This window comes from Microchirus variegatus (genome assembly GCF_963457635.1).
Source record: "Microchirus variegatus genome assembly, chromosome: 15".
Taxonomy (NCBI): Eukaryota; Metazoa; Chordata; class Actinopteri; order Pleuronectiformes; family Soleidae; genus Microchirus; species Microchirus variegatus.
Genome location: NC_139816.1, coordinates 2,493,373 through 2,519,490, shown reverse-complemented (window position 1 = coordinate 2,519,490; position 26,118 = coordinate 2,493,373). Strand labels below are relative to the sequence as shown.

General features: G+C 42.8%; 4 protein-coding genes across 4 annotated transcripts in view; 1 reads left to right on the top strand and 3 right to left on the bottom strand.

Annotated features, from left to right (window-relative positions):
* Nucleotides 1-907: 907 nt before the first annotated feature.
* lipib (lipase, member Ib) lies at nucleotides 908-10,527 on the bottom strand (the record flags this gene model as incomplete). Its single annotated transcript, XM_083901462.1, has 10 exons — nucleotides 908-992; nucleotides 1,068-1,241; nucleotides 1,403-1,511; nucleotides 2,310-2,399; nucleotides 3,243-3,410; nucleotides 4,503-4,592; nucleotides 5,233-5,334; nucleotides 5,475-5,583; nucleotides 6,647-7,038; nucleotides 10,455-10,527. The coding sequence occupies 10 exons, from the start codon at nucleotides 10,525-10,527 to the stop codon at nucleotides 908-910; spliced, it is 1,392 nt and encodes a 463-aa protein (XP_083757588.1).
* A 4,928-nt stretch (nucleotides 10,528-15,455) lies between these two features.
* On the bottom strand, nucleotides 15,456-21,148 carry LOC310937157 (stomatin). Its single transcript, XM_083901362.1, has 6 exons — nucleotides 21,042-21,148; nucleotides 19,490-19,562; nucleotides 18,678-18,760; nucleotides 18,362-18,565; nucleotides 17,079-17,213; nucleotides 15,456-16,436 (listed from the first exon to the last, which is right to left on the bottom strand). Exons 1-6 carry the CDS (start codon nucleotides 21,126-21,128, stop codon nucleotides 16,251-16,253), a joined length of 768 nt encoding a protein of 255 aa, XP_083757488.1. The 5' UTR covers nucleotides 21,129-21,148; the 3' UTR covers nucleotides 15,456-16,250.
* Nucleotides 21,149-22,181: 1,033 nt separating this feature from the next.
* On the top strand, nucleotides 22,182-24,647 carry lsm5 (LSM5 homolog, U6 small nuclear RNA and mRNA degradation associated). The gene is made up of 5 exons (XM_083901365.1): nucleotides 22,182-22,233; nucleotides 22,831-22,926; nucleotides 23,176-23,203; nucleotides 23,292-23,364; nucleotides 24,408-24,647. Exons 1-5 carry the CDS (start codon nucleotides 22,188-22,190, stop codon nucleotides 24,438-24,440), a joined length of 276 nt encoding a protein of 91 aa, XP_083757491.1. The 5' UTR covers nucleotides 22,182-22,187; the 3' UTR covers nucleotides 24,441-24,647.
* A 32-nt stretch (nucleotides 24,648-24,679) lies between these two features.
* The window catches only part of psme2 (proteasome activator subunit 2), a 6,312-nt gene continuing 4,873 nt past the window's right edge, over nucleotides 24,680-26,118 (bottom strand). Inside the window, exons 10-11 of the mRNA XM_083901363.1 lie at nucleotides 25,027-25,113; nucleotides 24,680-24,935 (exon numbers count right to left, since the gene is read on the bottom strand). Of these exons, the coding sequence (XP_083757489.1) occupies nucleotides 24,855-24,935; nucleotides 25,027-25,113 (168 nt within the window). The 3' untranslated portion in view covers nucleotides 24,680-24,854. The remainder of the gene's footprint in view (nucleotides 24,936-25,026; nucleotides 25,114-26,118) is intronic.

Here is a 26,118-nt window from a genome sequence, read left to right as displayed (position 1 = left end):
GGGTATCCGCAGGGTCTTAAAAAGTCTTGAATCAAATAATTTGAATTTAAGGCCTTAAAATTAAATTCTTAAATTCTCCTAAAATCTCCTAAAAGGTCTTAAATACAATTTTGAAAGGTCTTAAAAATCTATTAATGTGACTTTTATTTAAAACATGCATAAACTTCAGTCTGTGTGTGTGCGCGTGTCTGTGTCTGTGTGCGTGTGTGTGTCTGTGTCTGTGTGCGCGTGTCTGTGCCTGTGTGTGTGCGTGCGTGTGTCTGTGCCTGTGCCTGTGTGCGTGTGTGTGTGCGTGTCTGTGTGCGTGTGTATGTCTGTTTGTGTGTGTGTGTGTGTGTGTGTGTGTGTGTCTCTGTGTGTGCGTGTGTATGTGTCTGTTTGTGTGTGTGTGTGTGCGTGCGTGTGTGCGCGTGTGTGTCTGTGTGCTTGTGTGTCTGTGTGTGCGTCTGTTTGTGTGTCTGTGGGTGTCTGTGTGTGGGTCCGTCTGTGTGCGTGTATGTGTCTGTCTGTGTGTGTGTCTGTGGGTGTCTGTGGGTGCGTGTGTGTCTCTATCTGTGTGTCTGTGTGTGCGTGTATGTGTCTGTCTGTGTGTGTGTGTGTGTGTGTCTGCTTCAAACATGCTCTTATTGCTCAGAAAAGTCACATGACTGATAGAAAAGTACCGTTACTGCTTAAAAAAAAGTCATAGAATTGCACATAGTCACGTGACCGCTCAGAAAAATGCTGTAACTATTAAAAAGTCACGTTTAAAAAAAAAAAAAAAAAAAAAAAAGTCACATTAGTGCTCAGAAAATACCGGATGACGTTAACTGTTCTAAAAAAAGGTCACATGATTTTCCCCTGGAGCGTTGACCTGAGGTCAGGACAGCCCTCACAGGTGAGTTCAGAGTCTGTGCTTCTTCTAGAGTCAGAGGTGAGAGTTGCAGGGCAGAGGTCGAAAGGTCACCTCCCTGTTCTCCTCCATCATGATGTCATAGCGACACAACAAAGGCCTGTTGGGAGGGGAAATTCAGATTATAATCTCACAGTGTCGAGCTTGTGAACGGCGGCGTTGACTGACCTCTGACCTCTCAGGACGTTCCAGTGGCGTGAAGCGTATCCTCAGGAGTCTGATTTTGTACCGAGGCCCGATCACGTTGCCGGTGTTGATGCGCAGCGTGATCTTCTGGACGTTCTGCAGGTCCTCGTCGAACTGCGCGAGCAGACGCGTGGACGTGTACTGCTCCATCCGGAAGAGTTTACTGAGGGAAAGAGGCGGGAAGGTTCAAGGTACAACACAAGAAGGCCAGAAGCCCAGACGGGACACAACTTTGCACTCGAGTCAAGTTTAGAATCATCCAGAAATTCATATTTAGAATTTGAAGCCAGATACTGTACGAGTATCAGTTCCCAACAAACTCACTGGTCGATTCGAGCCTCTGTGAAGTTTTTGCCGCTGTGTAGTTTGATATAGATGACGCTCCAGCGGAGATACTGGTTCCAGGTGACCATGTCCACTCTGTAGCTCAGCTCTGACACACACACACGGGACAGTACAGTAATATTACAAACCACATCTCAGTTTTATTGACACAATCGCAGCTCTATTAGTCACGTAACTGCTCAAAAGAAATCCACCCAGCTGCTTAAAATGTGATGCAAGTTCTACAAAAAAAAGTCACTTAAGCGCTCAAGAAATTCGTGTCATTGCTTAAGAAAAGTTGTGTAGCTGCTCAGAAATGATGGAAATCATCATGGACAAAACAGTCACACAACTGTTGAATATTTGTGCCAAAAAAAAGTCACTCCACTGCTCAAAGTGGTGTGCTGCTGTACACAAACTGCACTTAAATGCTCAAGGAAATGATTTAATTGCGCAAAAAGTCTTGCAACTGTTCACAAAAGTCACTTAACTGCTCAAAAATGATGAGACTGCCCCAAAAAGCCATTTGATGCAAGTGCTAGAAAAGTCAAAAAGTCTTTGTTGCTTGCAAAGCATTGTATCTACTCAAAAAGTCACTAAACTGCACAAGAAAATTATTGAATTGCACAAAAAAATGTATACAGCAGCTTAATATTTGATGGAAGTCCTAGAAAAGTCAAAACAGTAGTTTCTTCAAAAAGTCACAGAACAGCTTAAAACACACAACTGCTCCAAAAATATATAGTTGCTTGTCGCTAGTTGCAAAAAATGTTGTCTGCTAGAAAGTCTTAAAAGTCATTGCTCAAACAGTCACTTTACTGCCCAGAAAACAATGTAATTGCTAAAAAAAAAAAGTCATGCAAATGTTGAGAAAAGTCACTGCTCAAAGCAAACTCAAAGTACTCACTCCTGTACGGCAGCGTGGACGTGGTGCTGAAGAAGACTTTGGTTTGTCCGAGTCGCAGCAGAGTTTCTCTCCACTGACTCAGGTCATAACCTGAAGGTGACCAGAGCACAGTCAACACTGGTGTGTGTGTGTGTGTGTGCGTGTGTGTCTGTCGGTCGGTCGGTCGGTCTGTCTGTCGGTGTGTCTGTGGGTGTGTGTCGGTGTCTGCGTGTGTGTGCGCGTCTGTGTGTGCGTGTCTGCGTGTGTGTCTGCATGTGTGTGTGCGTCTGTGGGTGTCTGTGTGTGTGTCGGGGGGTGTCTGTCTGTGTGTGTGCATCTGTGGGTGTCTGTGTGTGTGTGTCTGTGTGCGTGCGTGTGTCTGTGTGCGTGCGTGTCTGTGTGTGCGTGCCTGCATGTGTGTCTGTGTGTGTGTGTGTGCGTGCGTGCGTGTGTGCGTGTCTGTGTCTGTGTGTCTGCATGTGTGTGCGTCTGTGGGTGTCTGTGTGTGTGTGTGTGTCGGGTGTGTCTGTTGGTGTCTGCGTGTGTGTGCGTCTGTGTGTGCGTGCCTACGTGTGTGTCTGTGTGTGTGTGTCTGTGTCGGTGTCGGTGTCTGCGTGTGTGTCTGCATGTGTGTGTGTATGTGAGTGTCTGTGTGTGTGTCGGGGGGTGTCCGTCTGTGTGTGTGTGTGTGTGTCGGTGTCTGCGTGTGTGTGCATCTGTGGGTGTCTCTGTGTGTGTGTCTGTGTGCGTGCGTGTCTGTGTGTGCGTGCCTGCGTGTGTGTCTGTGTCTGTGTGTGTGTGCGTGCGTGCGTGTGTGTGTGAGTGCGTGTCTGTGTGCGTGGGTGTGTGTGTGCGTGCGTGCGTGTGTGTGTGTCTCTGTGTGTGTCTGTGTCTCTCTCTCTGTGTGTGTGTGTGTGTGTGTGTGTGTGTGTGTGAAAGAGAGAAACCACGTACCGAGCTGAGGACAGGTCCCAGGTTTGAAAGCCTCACACTGCAAACACCTGCCGTCCAGGAAGTCGCTGTAGGAGGAGCAGGGCTGACCGCTGAGGCTGCACGTTCCATTCAGAGCACACAAGTACAGAAACACCGAGCGCTGGTGGTCGCACACAAAGTACGATTTACCTGTGGGTGAAGCTGCAGGTCAGTCAAGGTCAGCGCTGACAACATGTGCTTAAATTTCAAAAAAAAATCAGTGACTTTAACATCACAGCACACAGGAGCAGTAGACCGGCAGCTCCTGTGTCCCTGTGAGCTAAAATCAATGATTTTCTCTATGCACTTTGGTGTGGGAGAGTGAGTGGTTTACAAACTTCAGTTTCCTGTTAGAAAAGTCTGTCTAACAGTGAAGATAAAGACGTGAACATGCTCTTATGGTATCATTATACTTAATCTTTTGTTAAAGGTCACATAGACAGGAAGTTCCTATTAACACTGTTTTTTAGTGTGTATCTGCGTCATTACCTTGTTTACGAAGCCCTGAAGGTTCTAAACAAACAGTTCAGTCACTGCTGAGAACGCTGTGTTTTATTGTAATCTCGGGCTCAGCGAGATCTCTGAAAAAACCCGGTCCGGTTACGTAAACAGCGGTTCTCCTGAACAGCAGATCTTCCTGCTCCGGGCACTAGTCCGGGCACATCCGGTTGCGTACATTGAACCGCAGAAGAAGAATAACGTCCGTTGTGGAGGTGTTTCACGAGCGACAGTGTCTTCTGACTCTGGGTCTGACTCCGGGTCAAAGGTCGTCAAAGGGACTGCGGCGGGGAGTCGTGAAGAAGCTATTTTTAAACACTGTTAAAACAATGTTTTGATAATGAGGAGCAGTGCATCCACCGTTCCAGAGGGGGGAGCTGTGCTTCTGAGAGAGGGTGTGCTGAATATGTCACTTCCGGGTATTGGCCAATCACAAGACAGTCTGTCTTCTGGGTGTGAGAGTTCACTCTGAAATATTGCGGCTCAGGAACAGCGTCAGAAAAGAGGATTTCTATCGGCTCGTTTACAGCAACTAGGAGGTATTTGACCATAAAAACAAGTTAATGTATGTAAGTAGACCTCTATAACTAACATATATGTGCAACAGGACCACTCTGTGTGACCTTTAAATGGCTAAAATTAGTTTTTTCCCTGTGTTTTTAGTGAGTGAAACCTACCTGAAACCACCTCACTTATAAAAACCTGAACTATCCCTTTAATGTGTTGTTCTCTGTGTTTGTTCACCTGCAAAGATGGTTTTTGGACACCCTGGTTGATCGGCTCCACCGTTGGCGTAGAAGTCGATGTGACCGTGAGCTCCGTTCAGTCCAAACGCTGCAAACACAAAAACTTGATCTTATTATTATAATATTTAAAGGTGCATTATGTAATAAATCATAAAATCCTCCTAATATGTCACAGAGACTCAGGAATAATGTTCATATAACAAACTGAACTCACCACCAACAACAGTACAGACAAAATATTTGCATTAAAAATAATCTTTTGCAGACTGCAAATCATGTTCATGTTTTGAAATCATGTTTTGGCATCATGTGGCGCCACCTACCGCCGTCTACCAGTCATTGCAGTCAGTAGAGTCTCAGCTGCCGAGCAACCACGGGTTGCCAGTTACGTCAGAAAACAAAACCTAAAAGACCTCGGTATTTTAAATTTGAATGTAGTAACAGTTTTTGGCGCCATATTAGCTTTGTTGTGCCACCAATTTCTAACAACTCCAGTAGATCCAGCAAAAGTGATGAAATTTACCAGGGTCTTTGAATGCATCTTTTTCTCTTCATGTGCTATAGAGAATATCTGAATATTAAAGTAGCATTTCTTGCAACCTGCAAATAATACTATAATAATATAATATAATATAATAATATACTGTAAGAATAAAGTACTGAAACAAGTAGTTTTTTTAAAATATAATTATTAAATAAATATTGTGTTCTTGTTATTTTCTGCTCACAGTTCATGTCGGTGTGAAGAACGTCCACAAACATGGCGTCTGTCGGGTCCAGCCGCTCGTCTGCTGTGGCGCTGGTGAACATCGGTCCGGCCGGGTCCAAACCTGCAGGGATCAAAGGTCACGACATTTGAATTATAAACTCTGGTATGTGTTTTTCCAAAGAAAAGAACATAAAAAATGTAAAAAAAAACAACAAACATTTCCGTTTCATTTCAACTCTTCCAGCCACATGGAGTGGTTACCTGTGATGCGTCCGATCTTTCCCTGCAGGTTTGCGCCCACAAATCCGGCGAGGTGAGCTCCCAGACTGACGCCGATCAGGTGAACTGAACTCAGAGAGGCTCCTTCCTCCTGCAGACGCAACATTCACACGTCAGCGTTACATTCAAGGTACTTTCTCTGAGCTCTTTACAGGTTTTTTCCACCATTGTGACTCGGCAGAATCGGTACTTCAATCGGACTTCTGGTGGAGACATTTATCACAGAAATGAGGGAAATGTCAAAGGAAGTGGACTTGATCTCAGTGAACGCACACGGCTGCCGACAGAAACCAAGATTTTAACCACATTACAAAGTCAATTAAAGTGACGTCCGGTTAAGTCTACGATGTCTTAAGAACATGTTTCACGTCTTTATCTTCACTGTTAGACGGACTTTAACAACAGGAAACTGAAGTTTGTAAACCACTCACTCTCTCACACCAAAGCCCATAGAGAAAACCAGTGATTTTAGCTCACAGGGACACAGAGGAGCTGCTGGTCTACTGCTGCCTCGTGTGGTCACTTTGCGTCACTGAGGTTAATCTGAATTAAAATTTTTGAAAGCCGAATTGACAAAATCAGTCATTGTAGGTCAGTGATGGAGGCAGCAGTGGATCAACAACTCCTGTGAACTCCTGTGTGCCGTGATGTTAAAATCACTGATTTTCTCTATGGACTTTGGTGTGGAAGAGTGAGTGGTTTACTAACTTCAGTCTCCTGTTGTTAAAGTCCGTCTAACAGTGAAGATAAGGGTTAAAGTGATTAATTTCCGCTAAGAGGCTGAAAACTGAAGTTTGTAAACCGCTCACTCTCCCACACCAAACTCCATAGAGAAAGCCAGTGATTTTAGCTCACGGGGACACAGGAGCTGCTGGTCTACTGCTGCCTCTTGTGGTCACTTTGTGTCACTGAGGTAAATCTGAACGAAGGATTTTAAATGCGGAAAATGACAAAATAAGACATTTGAATTTAGAACTCCTGTGTCCCTGTGAGCTAAAATCACTGGTTTTCTCTATGGGCTTTGGTGTGGGAGAGTGAGTGGTTTAAAAACGTCAGTTTCCTGTTGTTAAAGTCTGTCTAACAGTGAAGATAAAGACGTGAACATGTTCTTAAAATATCGTAGACTTAAACTGATCTTATGATATTTGTCTGACCTCCATGGTCAGGATGAATCCCGTCAGGTTGTTTGCTGCCTCCCTCGTGTACGTCACGGCGGTGAAGTAGTTGAGGTTCGCCGCCCCCTTGTTCCAGTCCATCACGATGACGTTCATGTCTTCCTGCTCGGCCAGCAGGTGCACCAAGTGGTCGATCCAGCTAGGGGGCGCTCCGGTGGGCCTGTAGCCGTGGATGACGAAGGCGGTGGGTCGGGAGAGGTTGAAGAGTGGCTGCGAGGAGAGGTCGTGATGGCCGATCTCGCGGCCGCAGTCCAGGTTGGCGCGAGTGTAGAGCAGCAGGCGTACGTACAGGCTGGTTCCCATGAAGCAGTGCGACAGGTTGAGATCGGTGAAGTTGTCGCAGAGCTCGTGGTCCCCGCTCTCCTCCTGACCTGAGGACGCAAAACAGGCTACAGCTGAGGCAAAGATCTCCTCGGGCATTCGTGGAGAAGGGACCGTATCTATGTTCCCCGGGTCCTATGTTCCCCGCTTTGTATGTCACCGGGGAACATAGGACCCTTTCTCTGAAAAAGGGTCCTATGTTCCCCGCTGTTCACCCAAAAGGACCCGGGGGACATAGGACCCTACCCCTTACCCTAACCCCAACCCTTACCCTAACCCTAACCCTACAGCTGAGGCAAAGATCTCCTCTGGCATTCATGGAGAAGGGACCGTATCTATGTTCCCCATGGTCCTATGTTCCCCGCTTTGTATGTGACCGGGGAACATAGGACCCTTTCTCTAAAAAAGGATCCTATGTTCCCCGCTGTTAACCCAAAAGGACCCGGGGGACATAGGACCCTACCCCTAACCCCAACCCCAACCCCAACCCTTACCCTAACCCTAACCCTACAGCTGAGGCAAAGATCTCCTCGGGCATTCATGGAGAAGGGACCGTATCTATGTTCCCCGCTTTGTTTGTGACCGGGGAACATGGGACCCTTTCTCTAAAAAAGGGTCCTATGTTCCCCGCTGTTCACCCAATAGGACCCGGGGGACATAGGACCCTACCCCTTACCCTAACCCCTAACCCCAACCCTTACCCTAACCCTCACCCTACAGCTGAGGCAAAGATCTCCTCGGGCATTCATGGAGAAGGGACCATATCTATGTTCCCCGGGTCCTATGTTCCCCGCTGTGTGTGTCACCGGGGAACATAGGACCCTTTCTCTAAAAAAGGGTCCTATGTTCCCCGCTGTTCACCCAAAAGGACCCGGGGGACATAGGACCCTACCCCTTACCCTAACCCCTAACCCCAACCCTTATCCTAACCCCTAACCCTAACCCTACAGCTGAAGCAAAGATCTCCTCGGGCATTCGTGGAGAAGGGACCGTATCGATGTTCCCCGGGTCCTATGTTCCCCGCTTTGTATGTCACCGGGGAACATAGGACCCTTTCTCTAAAAAAGGGTCCTATGTTCCCCGCTGTTCACCCAAAAGGACCCGGGGGACATAGGACCCTACCCCTTACCCTAACCCCAACCCTTAACCTTACCCTAACCCTAACCCTAACCCTACAGCTGAGGCAAAGATCTGCTCGGGCATTCAAGGAGAATGGACCGTATCGATGTTCCCCGGGTCCTATGTTCCCCGCTTTGTATGTCACCGGGGAACATAGGACCCTTTCTCTAAAAAAGGGTCCTATGTTCCCCGCTGTTCACCCAAAAGGACCCGGGGGACATAGGACCCTACCCCTTACCCTAACCCCAACCCCAACCCTTACCCTAACCCTAACCCTAACCCTAACCCTAACCCTACAGCTGAGGCAAAGATCTCCTTGGGCATTCATGGAGAAGGGACCGTATCTATGTTCCCCGGGTCCTATGTTCCCCGCTTTGTATGTGACCGGGGAACATAGGACTCTTTCTCTAAAAAAGGGTCCTATGTTCCCCGCTGTTCAACCAAAAAGGACCCGGGGGAAATAGGACCCTACCCCTTACCCTAACCCCCAACCCCAACCCTTATCCTAACCCCAACCCTTACCCTAACCCCCAACCCCAACCCCAACCCTTATCCTAACCCTAACACCAACCCTTACCCTAACCCTAACCCTACCCTTACCCTAACCCTAACCCTAACCCTAACCCTAACCCTAACCCTTTACCTTGGAGCTCCACACCCAGGCTTCCACAAAGTGGGGAACATAGGACCCTTTTTTTTTTTAAAAAAGGTCCGATGCTCCCCGATCGGGGAACATAGGACCCGGGGAACATAGGTACGACCCCCATGGAGAACCAGTCAGTGCTCAATTTAGGGACATGTCAATGTCCAATTTGATCATGCATCATAATGAAAAGCACGACGTCCTAAGATCACGTTCACGTCTTTATTTCACTGTTGGACGGACTTTTCCAACAGGAAAGTGAAGCTGGAAAACATTTAAATGTATGAATGTATCAATTGCAAGATAGAGGATTTACATTTATTTTAGAGACGAGCACAATCGTAAAAACACGTGCAAGTGATTGACTGATTTTGTTGCCTCATTGTCACAAAATCAGCACAGTCTTTAAGTAAACATTTACCTCCACGCTCCGTCCTGTGCCCAAAGGTCAAAGGTGAGATTAAAGGTTTAGTGTGTCTGACTGTAAATGCTGAGATCACGTCTTTGTCTGGTTTCTGCTACGTGATGGTTTTCAGTGTGACCTCTTTAGCTCTGTGAGGCCGGGATTAAACGGGTAACCATCACAACAGAGTCTCCTTATCTTAGCTTAGCATAGCATAAATATTTGTGGAAGGAGGAAACTGTAGCCTACATGCTTCATGCATGCTTTAATGTGTTTAATGTGCACTTAGAATATGTTTTTTCTTCTTTTTTACACTAAACCAAACTAAGCTAATCTCTGTGTTCTTGCTGCACAGTCGTGAGTAGTATACATCCTCACATATATCAGTCTAATGCTATGCTAATGTAATCACTGCTTCTCATCTCTGTATTTAACGCCACAAGCATGACATTGGTAGCTGTCTTATGCTAAGCTAAGCTAACCAGCGCTGTGCCTAACACAAAGCATGAGAGTCGCATCCGTCCTCGCATATCTGCTTCTATGCTATGCTAAGCTCATCAACACTTAGCATGTCGCACTGATGCTAGCCGGCTGCAGTGAGGTCGTGACCCGCTGGCGCTACATTTAGCACACAGGTGCGCGACACTGCCCTCAATAGGATCAGACGGCTATTTTAAAAAAAAACAACAACACCTCATCCCATCAACACTCAACAGGTGATTACACCTGTCAATCAAGCCGATGGGGGGCGGGGCTTAAGGGCAGGAAATAATGGCCCCAATTCATTGTGTTCTTGTATTTGTTTCCTCTGTAGCACATTTCCAGGTATAAACACTGACTTTTCCAGGACCAGTAGTCGTCATGGAGACCAAAACCTGGTCCTAATGAGGCAGAACCTCATTTCTGAGGAACTGGTTAAAGGTTAGATGTGAAAGTTTTGTCCAAATGAATGAACAAGAATAGCTGCACAAACCTTTGTGTGTGTTTGGCTGTATATTTACTTTTTTCAGCTCCACACACACACACACACACACACAAAAGCAGACTTTATTTATTTACTTATTATTTTAAACCTGAACGTGGAGCAGATGGGTCTGACTTTAAATAATCTGTTCCACCTACACTCTTCACTAAGCTGTTCCCGTCTGCACGTCAGTAACTTTTTTACCTCCAGTTTTACTCCTGATAAGATCATAGATCATCAGTCTGTTTGCAGATTTAAGCCTCGTCTGCCAGAGGAACGTGGTTTATAACACATAGATGAATAATGAACGAAGAGAGAATGATGCTGCTGTTCTTACCTTTGCAGAGAACGAGGAGATCCAGCAGAGGCAGCAGCAGCAGCAGCAGCAGCAGCAGAGCGCCACACTTCATCCTTTCTCCAAGCAAGGGAAGGAAAGAGGTGAAGAGTGAGGGAGAAGGAGCTGACACTGCAGAGTGAAGGAGGTGAGTGAGTGAAGGAGGGAGGGACTGTGAGGAGATGGAGGGAGGAGGAGGAGGAGGAGGAGGAGGAGGAGGAGGAGGGCTTGTGTCTGCAACGCTTTCCGGTTTCCCACTCCAAATGGAATGCGCCATAACTGTCCAAACAAAGCCGAAACGTCACCCTTTGCGGCGTGTGAAGGCCACCGTAGTCCACTGACACACTTGGGAAAGGGAGTAGGGAGACCTGAGATCTGCTGACTCACCACTAGATGTCACTAATCTGCTGACTCACCACTCGATGTCACTAATTCTTCAACGCTGAACCTTTTAAGAATAATGTCAATGTCTTTATTTTTTTTTTCCCCCTTTCCGACAGGAAACTGAAGTTTGTAAACCACTCACTCTCCCACACCAAAGCCCATTGAGAAAGTTTGGCTCGCTGGGACTCGGGAGCTTCTGGTCTACCGCTGCCTCGTGTGGTCACTCAAAGAATTTAAAATGCCAAAGTCACAAAGTAAGACATTTGAAGTCAGTGATGGAGACGGCAGTGGATCGACAGCTCCTGTGAACTCCTGTGGGCTTTGGTGTGGAAACTAAAAGTTTGCGCTTCCCCACACCAGTCACTCACTCTCCCACACCAAAGTCACTCACTCTCCCACACCAAAGCCCACAGAGAAAAGGAGTTCACAGGAGCTGTTGATCCACTGCTGCCTCCATCACTAACTTCAAGTGTGTTATTTTGTAAAATTCTGTGTTTGAAATCCACCGTTCAGATTAACCTCAGTGACACAAAGTGACCACACGAGGCAGCAGCAGACCAGCAGCTCCTGTGTCCACTGTGAGCTAAAACCACTGGTTTTCTCTATGGGCTTTGGTGTGGGAGAGTGAGCGGTTTACAAACTTCGGTTCCCTGTTGGAAAAGTCTGTCTAACAGTTAAAGAATAGAGACGTGAAACATGTTCTTAAAGCTAAATTCAGAGTTAAGCTGACGTAGCTCCCATTAGCTGAGTTGTTGTGACTAAAATCTCAGCAGCAGGGGGCGCTCACAGCACAGTCAGCACTGACAATATTGTACAAACCCGAATTATCACTTTAACTGGAGAAAAAAAGTGAAATAAAGTCAAATGTTAGGACTGAAAGTTGAAGTTACTGGTTAGAGTTATCGAGTGTGTTGAGTCAGACGCCAGCTCTCTTTCTTTTCTTTCCTCTCTTTTTTTCTCTCTGTTTCGCTGCATGCGAAGCATTTTTTCAGACTCCACCGCTGTTAAATTACACGTGTTGGTGCAGAGACGCGGTGAGTACAGGGTACGATGGGCAGGGTGCAGTGTGGTCACAGGCTGTGCAGCTATTAATAACCGTCACTGGTGGGGCTCCTGCAGCTCGTGATCACCCACCGTCATGTTTGAAACACAAAAAACTCGAAAGGCGTTTGAGATTAAATTTTTTTATTTTTTTTTATGGGTCACATACCCCCTGTAGATGATCCCTATTGATTTTGAGCTGTCTACCATTATTATTAATTAATTAATGAATGATATAAAAACCATATTTTCGCCTGTATCTTCCAAAGTATTGCAGGTATTGGCTTCAAATTGTGCATGGGCATCACATACCACCTGAGAATTATCCCTATCTTTGTAGCTTTATTATTAATTTAGCAAATTGATTAATTTATTATGCTAAAAACACATTTTCGGCTTTATCTTCCAGACTGATGGAGATATTGCCTTCAAATGTTGTACAATGATTCATGTAACAACTATCTACAAGTACAATCATTATTACTTTGGCTATGATTGGTAATAGTTACATAATAAGTTAACTTATCATTTTTTCTTCATTATTGAGCCCATTTGGACACATTGAGGATATCATGGGTTTATTTAGCACTTATTCATAATATTTATTACATTATAATATAAATGTATTAATTATCATATAAAAAATAGTTAAGCCTCCATTTCTTTATTAATGCATTGAATGGAAAGTTTGAACATATTGTAGCTTTTTCATGACATTTAATAAACATAGTGTAGCTTTTTCATGACATTTGGACACTTTGAAGATATGGCAGGTGTGGTTAGCATTTTAATATTCATAATATTTAACAAGGTATAATAGGTTAACTAGTTTTATTAAAAACTAGAGAGAAATTTAGTTTTTAATCAATCAGGAAACTGACGTTTGTAAACCACTCACTCTCCCACACCAAAGCCCACAGAGAAAACCAGTGATTTTAACATCACAGCAACACAGACGTTCACAGGAGTTGTTGATCCACTGCTGCCTCCATCACTAAGTTATAATGTCTTATTTTGTCATTTCGGCATTAAAAATCCTCAGTGACACAAAGTGACCACACGAGGCAGCAGAGGACCAGCAGCTGCTGTGTCTCGTGAGCTAAAACCACTGATTTTCTCTTTGGACTTTGGTGTGGGAGAGTGGGTGGTTTACAAACGTCAGTTTCCTGTCTAACAGTGAGATAAAGACATGAACGTGTTAATTTTCCCTCCTGTGATAAAACCCACAGCCAGGTTTCCATGGAGTGCTGAAGCTGATGCGTCTAATTGTGATGCAGCCAAGTAAACTGTCAACGTGAGTTCACAATGTCCTGGCTGCTTAAAGCGCTTAGGGCTGCAGGCCACGCCCCCTCCCCTCGGTCACCTGACTTGGCTCAAAACTGAGGCAGAGAGATTATTAAAAGTGTGGCCGTCTTCACTGGTGAAGAAAATGATCCATTTCAACATCAAACGTGTTCAAATATCCATTTTTAAATGATACTTTTCTGTAACACTGAAGTTTTGTCGTTTTTGTCAAATTTTGTAAAAAAAAAAAAAAATTTAAATCTCGTACAACATAGTATAGTATGTCGTTTTTGTCACATTTTGGACCACATAGTATAGTATGTCGTTTTTGTAATTTTTTTGACCAAATTTTTTTTTTAAAATTAAACATTTTATTTTGGGACAACATAGTATAGTATGTCATTTTTGTCACATTTTGGACCAAAAAAAAATTCCCAAAATGTTTTTTGTCAAACTTTTGATTAAAAAAAATGTCAAAAAATTTTGGACGACATAGTGTAGTAATTCGTTTTTGTCGAATTTTGGAGAAAAATTTTTTTTTCTAAAAATCTTGTACGACATAGTATGTCGTTTTTGTCAGATTTTGGACCACATAGTATAGTATGTCGTTTTTCTCAAACTTTTGACAAAAGAAAAATGTCTAAATATTTTGCACGACACTGTATTAGATGTCGTTTTTGTCAAATTTTGGACCAAAAAAATGTTTTCAAAATTTTTGGACAACATAGTATAGTATGTCATTTTTGGCAAATTTTGGCCAAAAATTTTTTTTTCTAAAAATCTCATACGACAAAGTATGTCTTTTTTTGGGCAAATTTTGGAACGGAAACATTTTTTCAAAAAAAATTTGGACGACATAGTATAGTATGTCATTTTTGTCAACTTTTGGACCAACATTTTTTTTTTCAAAAAACCTTGGACGACATAGTATGTCGTTTTTGTCAAATTTTAGACAAAAAAAACGTTTTCAAACATTTTTGTACGACATAATATAGTATGTCATTTTTGTCAAATTTTGGACGAGAAACATTTTTTCAAACATTTATGGACGAACATTTTTTTTTCAAAAAATCTTGGACGACATAGTATAGTATGTCGTTTTTGTCAAATGTCTAAAAATTCCCAAAATTTGGACGACATAGTATGTCGTTTTTGTCAAATTTTTGACAAAAAAAATAAAAAAAATAGTTTTGAACAACATAGTATAGTATGTTGTTTTTGTCAAACTTTTGACAAAAGAAAAAATTCTAAATATTTTGCACGACACCGTATAGTATGTCGTTTTTGTCAAATTTTGGACCAAAAAAATGTTTTCAAAAATTTGTGGACAACATAGTATAGTATGTCATTTTTGGCAAATTTTGGACAAAAGTTTTTTTTTTCAAAAAATCTCGTACGACATAGTATGTCTTTTTTTTTTTGTCAAATTTTGGAACAGAAACATTTTTTCAAACATCAAAGTGTTTTTTTATACGGATTTATACAGGCGTCTTTAAAACTCTGTCACCGATGTCTACTCAGTGGTCAAGTTCAGGTAAAAAAAAAAAAAAAACGAGAGTGGGGCTGCCGGGTGAAGGTCAAAGGTCAGGAGGTCAGGACGTTCTATTCACAGAGTCTTCAGCTAAAGCTGCAGAGATAATCACAGCTCAACTGTTCAACAGCGACATATTCATGCCGTGTCAAAGTATTACGGACTTTTACAACAGGGAACTGACGTTAGTAAACCACTCACTCTCCCACACCAAAGCCCATAGAGAAAACCAGTGATTTTAACATCACAGCACACAGGAGGAGTTGTTGATCCACTGCTGCCTCCATCACTGAGTTAAAGTGTCTTATTTTGTCATTTCGGCATTTAAACTCCTTCATTCAGATTAACCTCAGTGACACAAAGTGACCACACGAGGCAGCAGTAGACCAGCAGCTCCTGTGTCCCCGTGAGCTAAAATCACTGATTTTCTCTATGGACTTTGGTGTGGGAGAGTGAGTGGTTTACAGAAGTCAGAAGTTTCCTGTCTAACAGTGACATAAAGACATGAACGTGTTCTTAAGATATCGTAGATTTTATTCAGTGATTTTCGACGCTGATGAATTAAAATAACATTTATTTCAAACAACTGATATAGATTAAAATATGAAGTATATTTACATACAATCACAAATGCACAGTTATTTTTGACAGAATACAGATCATTAAAACACTTTGAACATCTTAAAGGAGACACGTAAGCAGCTCGTGTTCATGTAACGTTAAGTGTTTGTTTCTTTGGTTTTTTTGGCTCTGTGTGTGTGTTCTTGTACTTGCAGAATACTGAGGACCAGTGAGGGTTTTTAACCAACAAAGTGAGGTCATTTTTATGAAGTGAGGACATTTTGGCCAGTCCTCACTCTGTTTTCATTGAAATCACTTTCTTAGGTTGCTATAACATGCTATACTCAATTTGTAAAAAAAAAAAATCAAATTTTGGGCGAAAAATTTTGGGACAATTTTTTTTTTCATTTTGGACGACAGTTAAGTATGACGTTTTTGTAAAATTTTGGACGAAAAATTGTGGGTCAATTATTTTTTTAAATTTTGGACGACATAGTATAGTATGACGTTTTTGTCAAATTTTGGACCAAAAAATTTTGGTCAAAATGTTTTTTTAAAATTTTTTGGTCGACATAGTATAGTATGACGTTTTAGTAAAATTTTGGATCAAAATGTTTTTGTCAAAGATTTTTTCAAATTTTGGACGTTATAGTAAAGTATGACGTTTTTGTCAAATTTTGGACGGAAAATTTTGGGTCAATTTTTTTTTTTCAAATGTTGGTCGATATAGTATAGTATGACGTTTTTGTAGAATTTTGGACCAAAAAAAAAAAAAAAAAATCGAAAAGGTTTTCCAGCCCTTTTTGCTCTGGGGCTCCACCTGCAGAAATGTTATGGTACTGCAACCAGTAGCTCTTTGTAGATGTCATTCATGAAGTAGATATTTGTAATTGTGTTGATTTTTAAAGTGGAAATGCTGGTCCTCACTTTGTCAGCAACCCAGTCCTCAGTATGCAGCAAGTACGAGAATGTGTGTGTGTGTGTGTGTGTGTGTTGCTCTAGGATTGATGAGGGAAGAAGGCCTGCAGGAGTTCCATGGGGAGAGGGAAGACCACGATGGACGAGCTGCTGGACACCGAGGTCAGAGACTGCAGGTATCTGAGGTGGAACGCCACGGGGGACAAACACGACGCCGCGTCCGATAAAGCGCGAGACGCCTTCACTTCCCCTTCAGCTGCGATCAGCTTCAACACACGCAGAGAAACAGTTTAGTTAACAGTGTATAAGTATATATTTACACAAACTGAGTCCATCCAAATATTACATGTGGGAACACATTTTCTTCAAGATAATGGTGAAAAATGACCGCGACCCAAATCACTATATAAATACATTTGTGTGACTAATGTCATTTTGAGTTGGTAAAGAAATCATTTCTTTCGAAAAGTTTGACTCATGAATGAACTTTAATTTATTATCCTCTGAAGTCATTAAGGACAATAATGTCCATCATTAATAAACTACATATACACAAAAATAAAAGAACTTAAGGGGAAACATTTCTCTGTGTGTGTGTGTGTATGTGTGTCTGTCCGTGTGTGTGTGTGTGTGTGTCTGTGTGTGTGTGCGTGTGTGTGTGTGTGTGTGTGTCTCTGTCTCTGTCTCTCTGTGTGGGGGTGTGTGTGTGTGTGTGTGTGTGTGTGTGTCTGTGTCTCTGTCTCTCTGTGTGTGTGTGTCTGTGTCTCTGTCTCTCTGTGTGTGTGTGTGTGTGTCTGTGTCTCTGTCTCTCTCTGTGTGTCTGTGTCTCTGTCTCTCTGTGTGTGTCTGTGTCTCTGTCTCTCTGTGTGTGTGTCCGTGTGTGTGTGTGTGTGTGTGTGTGTGTGTACCTTGGCTCTGGCCGTCCTCTCAGCCTCAGCCTCAGCAGACATACAGCGTTGCAGACTGACAGGCAGCCTCATGTCCTTGAGCTCCACCCTCTGCACCTGAACGCCCCACACTCTGGTGTTGGTGTACAGCGCCTCCTGCAGGACAAACACAGGTAGTACAGGTTTACAGCTGCTGTTTTATGTCCAGTTACAATGACGACATCCTCCAGTCAAAATATTTCTCTAACTGTCCTTCTGTCTCTCTGACTGTCTCTCTGTGTCCCTGTCTCTCTGACTGTCTCTCTGACTGTCTCTCTGTGTCCCTGTCTCTCTCTGTCCCTGTCTCTCTGACTGTCTCTCTGTGTCCCTGTCTCTCTGTGTCACTGTCTCTCTCTGTCCCTGTCTCTCTGACTGTCTCTCTGTGTCCCTGTCTCTCTGACTGTCTCTCTGTGTCCCTGTCTCTCTGACTGTCTCTCTGTGTCACTGTCTCTCTGTGTCCCTGTCTCTCTGACTGTCTCTCTGTGTCCCTGTCTCTCTGACTGTCTCTCTGTGTCCCTGTCTCTCTGACTGTCTCTCTGTGTCCCTGTCTCTCTGACTGTCTCTCTGTGTCCCTGTCTCTCTGACTGAATCTCTGTGTCCCTGTCTCTCTGACTGTCTCTCTGTGTCCCTGTCTCTCTGACTGTCTCTCTGTGTCCCTGTCTCTCTGACTGTCTCTCTGTGTCCCTGTCTGTCTCTCTGACTGTCTCTCTGTGTCCCTGTCTCTCTGACTGTCTCTCTGTGTCACTGTCTCTCTGTGTCCCTGTCTCTCTGACTGTCTCTCTGTGTCCCTGTCTCTCTCTCTGACTGTCTCTCTGTGTCCCTGTCTGTCTCTCTGTGTCCCTGTCTCTCTGACTGTCTCTCTGTGTCCCTGTCTGTCTCTCTGTGTCCCTGTCTCTCTGTGTACCTGTCTCGCTGTGTCCCTGTCTCTCTGTGTCCCTGTCTCTCTGACTGTCTCTCTGTGTCCCTGTCTCTCTGACTGTCTCTCTGTGTCCCTGTCTCTCTGTGTACCTGTCTCGCTGTGTCCCTGTCTCTCTGTCCCTGTCTCTCTGACTGTCTCTCTGTGTCTCTGATTGTCCTTCTGTGTCCCTGTCTCTCTGACTGTCTCTCTGTGTCCCTGTCTCTCTGACTGTGTCTCTGTGTCCCTGTCTCTCTGACTGTCTCTCTGTGTCCCTGTCTCTCTGACTGTCCCTCTGTGTCCCTGTCTCTCTGACTGTCTCTCGCTGTGTCCCTGTCTCTCTGTCTGTCTCACTGATAACTCCGCCCACCCTCATCCTCTCTGAGATGCGTCTCCGCCGTGTCAACACGTCCGTCAGCGTGTGCGCTCCGAGCGCCGCCCTCAGCGTCGTCTGGGCGAGTGCGTGCGTGGCCTTGTCACCGTCGTGCACACGCGTCACCCACAGAGACGGATCCACCACGCGGTAAAACAGGACGGCGTCCACCTTTAACGACACGCCGTCCGCCGTCAGGACCTGTGGAGACACTCACGATTTAACTCCTCTTTCTTTAGCCTTTTCTTCCATTGAAAATGAATGGAAACTTCATCCACGTCAGCAGTGAGATATAGTTGCTGCTGCTGCTCACCTCCTGTTGCTGGACATTAAAGGAGACAGTTCGCAGGTCGACTGTCTGAATGTTGTCCAACCAGGGAATAAACCAGAAGAGACCTGCAATCACACAGGGAGACCATTTACACCACTTCACGAGATGTCTTCAGAACGTGTTCACGTCTTTATCTTCACTGTTAGACACATTTTTTTCCAACAGGAAAATGAAGTTTGTGAACCACTCACTCTCCCACACCAAAGCCCATAGAGAAAACCAGTGATTTTAACATCACAGCACACAGGAGTTCACAGGAGTTGTTGATCCACTGCTGCCTCCAATCGCCGAGTTCAAACGTCTCATTTTGTCAGTTCGGCTTTTAAAATATTTTATTCAGATATAAATAAGTGACACAAAGTGACCACACGAGGCAACAGTAGCCTGTGTGCTGTGATGTTAAAATCACTGGTTTACTCTGTGGACTTTGGTGTGGGAACTAAAGTTTGCGCTTCCCCACACCAAAGTCACTCACTCTTCCACACCAAAGTCACTCACAGCCCACAGAGAAAAGGAGTTCACAGGGGCTGTTGATCCACTGCCGCCTCCATCACTAACTTCAAGTGTGTTATTTTGTAAAATTCTGTGTTTGAAATCCACCGTTCAGATTAACCTCAGTGACACAAAGTGACCACACGAGGCAACAGTAGCCCAGCAGCTGCTGTGTCCCCATGAGCTAAAATCACTGATTTTCTCTATGGACTTTGGTGTGGGAGAGTGAGTGGTTTACAGACTTTGTTACTTGTTACAGTCAGTTATTACTCATGTTTTAACTTATAAGACATAAATAATACCCGGCCCTCTGGGTGGTCCTTTAACAATGCGTCCCAGCCTGAAGATGACGGCTCTCTCATACTCCTGAACAACCTGCGACATCACAACCATTAAATATACATACACACAACTAAATGACACAATAGAATAAAATTATAACCCATCGTCAAAGAAAACACACACATCAGTATGTTTCCATCCACTGATGTTGAGCAAATGTTGTGTTGTTTTGTGTAGTTTTGTTTCTGTATGTTGTTGTGTTTCTGTGTTGTGTAGTTATGTTGTGTTTCTGTGTGTTATGTTGTTTCTGTGTGTTGCTGTGTGTTATGTTGTTCGTGTGTGCTGCTGTTTGTTATGATGTTTCTGTGTTGTTGTGTTATGTTGTTTCTGTGTGTTGTTGTTTCTGTGTTATGTTGTCCGTGTGTGCTGCTGTGTGTTATGATGTTTCTGTGTGTTATGTTGTTTCTGTGTTGTTGTGTGTAGTTGTGTTTCTGTGTGTTATGTTGTTTCTGTGTGCTGTTGTGTGTAGTTGTGTTTCTGTGTGTTGTGTGTTATGTTGTTTCTGTGTGTTGTTGTGCTTCTGTGTTGTTTCTGTGTGTTGTTGTGTGTTATGTTGTTTCTCCGTGTTGTTGTGTTTCTGTGTGTTGTTATGTGTAATTGTGTTTCTGTGTGTTGTGCTTCTGTGTTGTTGTGTTATGTTGTTTATGTGTGTTGTTGTTTCTGTGTTATGTTGTCCGTGTGTGCTGATGTGTGTTATGATGTTTCTGTGTGTTATGTTGTTTCTGTGTTGTTGTGTGTAGTTGTGTTTCTGTGTGTTATGTTGTTTCTGTGTGCTGTTGTGTGTAGTTGTGTTTCTGTGTGTTGTGTGTTATGTTGTTTCTGTGTGTTGTTGTGCTTCTGTGTTGTTTCTGTGTGTTGTTGTGTGTTATGTTGTTTCTGTGTGTTGTTGTGTTTCTGTGTGTTGTTATGTGTAATTGTGTTTCTGTGTGTTGTTGTTGTGTGTAGTTGTTTCTGTGTGTTGTGCGTTATGTTGTTTCTGTGTGTTGTGCTTCTGTGTTGTTTATGTGTGTAGTTGTGTTTCTGTGTGTTGTTGTGTGTTATGTTGTTTCTGTGTGTTGTTGTGCTTCTGTGTTGTTGTTGTGTTATGTTGTTTCTGTGTGTTGTGTTGTGCTTCTGTGTTGTTGTGTTTCTGTGCGTAGTTGTGTTTCTGTGTGTTGTTGTGTGTAGTTGTTGTGCTTCTGTGTTATTGTGTTATGTTGTTTCTGTGTGTTGTTGTGTGTTGGTTTCTGTGTTGTTGTGTGTGTAGTTGTTTCTCTGTGTTGTTGTGTTGTGTTTCTGTGTGTTGTTGTGCTTCTGTGTTGTTTCTGTGTGTTGTTATGTGTCTGTGTGTAGTTGTGTTTCTGTGTTGTTGTTGTTGTTATGTTGTGTCTGTGTGTTGATGTGTGTAGTTGTGTTTCTGTGTTGTTGTGTGTAGTTGTTTCTGTGTGTTGTTGTGTTATGTTGTTTCTGTGTGTTGTTGTGTGTAGTTGTTTCTGTGTGTTGTGTGTTGTTGTGTGTAGTTGTTCCACACACCTTCGCACACATCCAGGCAGTGAGGGGGAAGGTGAGGATGATGAAGGCGGCAGACAGCAGCGTCAGTGCGGCTCTCAGCAGATCCATCACTCCGCGGCTTCTTCTTCTTCTTCGTCCATCTGAAAACACGCAGCAGAGTCACGGTCACGCAGTGACGTCACTTGTGCTTCACGTTTTAAATCACTTGACGTTAAACGCGGATCACTCGCTGACCTTTGTTTTGTTCTGCAGCCTCAGTTTCGTCCTCACAAACTACACCGACTCTGTTCATCGCCCCCTGGCGGTCGCTCGGTCGCTCGCTCGCTCGCTCGCTCACTTAATTGACGCCGTATTTCCAGTTGTAACGTTTTTAATGAAGCGCAGTCCCGCGGAGTATTCGTGCTATTTACGAGCCATTAGCGTCACGGCGAGATTTGTGTTGTTCGCCCCGCCCCGTGACTCTACGTCACGTTGCCTAGCAACCCAGACACGCCCCTCTAGAGTCACAGGGACATTTTTCTTCTCTTTTTTTTATCAATGTTTTACATCAGTGATTATGTACAGCAGTAAACAACTGTTTATACACAAACAGAAATGTTATATTTTAAACGTAATCGGTAGAAAAGATGTGATTTTTCAAAGAAAACGGATACATTTAAAGTAATATGATGTCAAAAGTGGGTGTTTTTCCTCACAATATTACACTAAAAATTAATGTAAACGATCTAATTTCAATCTGCAATTTTTCATTCTGTATTGTACAATATTGTTTACGTCAAAAGTCCACCATTTTGTGAAAATCACTCACTCATCTTCTACCGCTATAGTTATATTTAAATATGTATTTAAAATATATATATATATATATATATATATATATATATATATATATATATATATATATATATATTTAAATATGTATATATATATTTAAATATGTATTTAAAATATATATATATATGTATATATATATATGTATATAAATATACATATATATATATATATATAACCCTATATATATATATTTATATATATATATATATATATTATTTAACTTTGTTCATTGACGTCTCAGTCAATGCAAACAGATAGGGTTTTTGATTGCTCTTGTCTGGTTGCTGTCGATTCTTGCCTCGGTTGCTTCTGTCTGCGCGTGAGTCATCAAACATGGCGGCCACTCAGACGACAAACCCGTCTCAGCTTCTCCCGCTCGGTGTGTACATGTTTAAATGTTTGAATGACTGCTGCTTTTTATGTTACAGATGTGTGTGATTGTTATTGCAATAATGTCGTTTTGTTTTTGGTGTTTTTAACTCTTCGCCTCAGCGGCAAAGTGAAGTTTGGGTGGGGGGAACCCGGCGTTTTCTAGCTAGCTTGCGTGTGCGTCGTAGCTAGCAGGTCGCTAAATACTGATTCAAACTCCTGTGTTTTGCGGTTTTTATTGGTCGAAAATGAGCCGTGGTGGTAAAAAATTAGATTCGGAAATCACCGCATATTTATTTGACCTCGCGATCTGACTCATTTGTTAATGTTTAGATCCGTTATTTTCGTTAAAGTCTGTCTATGCTCACGTGTAGCCTTAAAGCTGTACAGAGACACTGATGAGGACTTGAACGCAGCAGCAGGTGCACAGTGAACAGTTCGTTAGTGGTGGGCTCATAACAGGTAAACAACAGGTATTTTATTGCAGAGTAGGACTACAACATACGGTTTTATCTCCTTTTCTACTACCTTTCACACCTGGTTTGCTCGATTCACAGAGTGAACGTGTTACAGTTATGACGTTTTCATTTCCTCTTTCATTTTTCAGAGCTGGTGGACAAATGTATCGGCTCCCGGATTCACATCGTCATGAAAACGGACAAAGAAATAGTCGGGACTCTGCTGGGATTCGACGACTTTGTCAGTATCCTTTTACTCTGGTTACGATCACTTCTAAACACACACACACACACACTCTCTGCTGTGTTTTAATGTGTGAGTAGACTAGCGTTTGTGCTCAGATATATTATTTATTGCGTTTATCTATCGCATAACCTTTGAGCAGTTCGCTTGACAGGCTTCAAACTTGGCAGGTGACTCGCATCTGCTGCTGTTCTCACCTCCGTCTGCATTTTTCCTTCAATTTCCTTTTGTCCTTAACTTCACGTGTCAGATATGGTGTTGGAGGATGTAACAGAATTGTAAGTGAACTTCTCGTTTTTGTAGATATGTTTTTTTTCCTGAATCAGCTGCTGTTAAACGAGCTCTTTGATGAAATGTGTGTTGCAGTGAAATCACACCAGAGGGACGAAGGATAACCAAACTGGATCAGATCCTCCTCAATGGCAACAACATCACTATGGTATGAAAGTGATCTCCTTTATTTATGGTATTAAAGAGATGGTACAGTTTTTTTTTGACGTTTGGTTGCATGAGGTACTTGCATATAGTCAGTGTCACACAAACAAATCCTCTACTTGGAGACAGGAAAACACGTACATTAGCCACTTAAAATCGATGTTGAAGTAAGTAGTTTATAGTGCCATCTAGAGGAGAGGCTGAAACTTACAACAAAGAACTACTCCTCTGCTCACCCCCTCCCTTCCCTGAGCGCTACGGTGTCCTCAGCAGGTCAAATGTTGTCCTCGTCGACTTTCTCCGTGTCAGCAGATGAGGTTCGTGAGGCGAGGGAGAGGGCGGAGCTACCGCGGCCGTAGCAGACGAAGCGGAGAGAGTGGAGGCGGGGCTTCCGCTACAAGTAAAGCGACGCTTGATTTGTTGTCTCGCGTTTGTCCTTACAGGCTCCGGTAGAAACATGGCGTCTCGCTGCTAACAGTGGCTATGCAACCTCGACCCGCGACCATGTTATTTTACATGCATTTTTTAAACACTACGAAAATGAAACAAAAACTATTATACAGCGACTAGACAATGCAGGAGCACATAATATGTATAAAAAAGTGGATTTTGGTTCATATAAACCCATAAATACTACACATTGTCCCTTTAAACCTGCGATAGCTTAAAAACATGTTAGCATCTTTGTCTTACTGTTAAGAGTCACAGCGCACAGGAGTTGTTGATCCAATGCTGCCTCCAACAGCAAGTTCACATGTGTCATTTCGGCATTTAAACTCCTTCATTCAGATTGACCTCAGTGACACAAAGTGACCACACGAGGCAGCAGTAGACCAGCAGCTCCTGTGTCCCTGTGAGCTAAAATCACTGATTTTCTCTATGGGCTTTGGTGTGGGAGAGTGAGTGGAATGTGCCATAAGTGTCATGACTGCATTCAACCACACGTCCGTTAACATCTGTACCATCTCTTTTTATTTCGTCGTAAAGGATCGTAAATACATCGTACACTTTCACATGAATCCTTACATATATATTTCTTTTTTTCAGCTCATACCTGGTGGAGAAGGTCCTGAAGTATGATTCACGCTGGGTTTTGATTTGTTTCTAATGTCATTATTTGTTCATGTTCATGGTTTTTTTTTCGCCCCCCCCCTCTTGATCTTTGAAGAGGAAAATATTTTTGTAGTAAGATTCTGAATCTTTTTTGTTTATTAAAAAAAGAAACGTGGATTACGCAACACACAGGACAAGTTTTTTTGTTATAAATAAATAAATAAATAAATAAGTGAATCTCACTCCCGTCTTTGTTTTTATTCATTTATTTATTACCATCTTTTTAAATGTCACACTCGTACAACAACTAAAAAAAAAAGATTGAAAGACTTTTAAGTGTTGAGTTTTTATCTTGAATGTTTTATTGAACTGAATTTGAAGGTTTTTTCGGACGTGTTTTTGTCAGGTTTTTGCTGTGAACGTCCAGAGTCGCTGACGTGTTCAGTACATGGACGGCTTCTCCTCCCCTTTAGGATTGGTCACCTTCTCCAGGTTCTTGCTGATGATGTCGTAAAGCTCCGCCTAGAGGAAAGACGCAGAAAAACACGGTCAAAGTGCGTCGTGTTTGTTTTGTTTTTTCCGTACGCTGGCTTCAGACGTCGCTCCGACTCACGTAGAAGCCGCGGACGTCGAGGACAATCACTCTGATCTCGCGGTAGATGGCCTCGTCCTTCTCATGGACGAGCGAGCGGTAGTCCATCTGGAGAGAGAGAGAGAGAGGAGTTAAAGGAGCATTCTGCCGTTTATTACACACATCAAGATCAGAGGTTTATGACGACTCGTTGGCTTGTAAGGTAAGAGTCAGTCACCAGAGTTGACAATTCATCAATTATTAATCAGTTACCAAGTCATTTGTTGACTATTTTGATCATTGATTCATTCTCAGAGTATTGTTTTTAAGGCTTGAAACAAGTTTTCAGATTATTATTTTTTTTTAGGCTCTTTAAATGTCTAAATGCATTTTCTCCATAACAAAAAATCGTTAAAACTGAGTAATTCAAAGACATTTGAGAACATTTCAAAAACATTTTACTGGGAGAGAGAATCTGCGCGTCACCTGATATAATTATTAGTTTTAAAATATAATATTCAGCACTTAAAACCGCAGTCAATGGTGTCAGTTTTATGTAAAATCATCCTGGTAAAATGTCAATTATCGGATCACTCGTGTCGACTTTTTTTTTTTTACAGCAGTAGCGTTTCACATCAAAATTGCTTTCGGACACTGAAAATGAAACAAGCAACCTCTTCAGATTTATCAAATGTATACAAACTAGAATATTGAGTGTGTAAAACAGATTTTAAAGGTACACTGAGTAGTATTTATGGGTTTATATGACCCAAAATCCACTTTTTTGTACATAGTATGTGCTCCTGCATTGTCTAGTCCAGGGGTCTGCAACCTTTAGAATGAAAAGAGCCATTTTTGTCCCCTCTCCACCCAAATAAAATTATTCTGGAGCTGCAAAAAAACCTATTTCATCCTTAAAATGAAGACAAAATAACATGTTAAGTTGTTGTTTTTACACATGTACTATATTCAAAGAACTACAGTTTGTCGCACGTTGATACCAAACCTCTAAAGTGTAGAAAAATGACTTTGAGATGAAATTTTATGTACAATTTTATGTAGTTTATGTATGAGAAAATATGCCTGGCCTAAGTATATGGATCTAAGCATGGACAGGACTCCAAATGTGAATTT

What these genes read in the sequence shown, in the direction of transcription:
- LOC310937157 (XM_083901362.1), bottom strand. Translation starts at nt 21,128, where the DNA reads ATGGATCTGCTGAGAGCCGCACTGACGCTGCTGTCTGCCGCCTTCATC. An exon ending in AGGACCACCCAGAGGGCCGG is followed by an intron (nt 18,761 to 19,489) that starts GTATTATTTATG and finishes GTGTGATTGCAG; the next exon opens with GTCTCTTCTGGTTTATTCCC. An exon ending in GCATCTCAGAGAGGATGAGG is followed by an intron (nt 17,214 to 18,361) that starts GTGGGCGGAGTT and finishes TTTGTCCTGCAG; the next exon opens with GAGGCGCTGTACACCAACAC.
- lsm5 (XM_083901365.1), top strand. Translation starts at nt 22,188, where the DNA reads ATGGCGGCCACTCAGACGACAAACCCGTCTCAGCTTCTCCCGCTCG. An exon ending in GTCTCAGCTTCTCCCGCTCG is followed by an intron (nt 22,234 to 22,830) that starts GTGTGTACATGT and finishes TTCATTTTTCAG; the next exon opens with AGCTGGTGGACAAATGTATC. An exon ending in ATGGCAACAACATCACTATG is followed by an intron (nt 23,365 to 24,407) that starts GTATGAAAGTGA and finishes TCTTTTTTTCAG; the next exon opens with CTCATACCTGGTGGAGAAGG.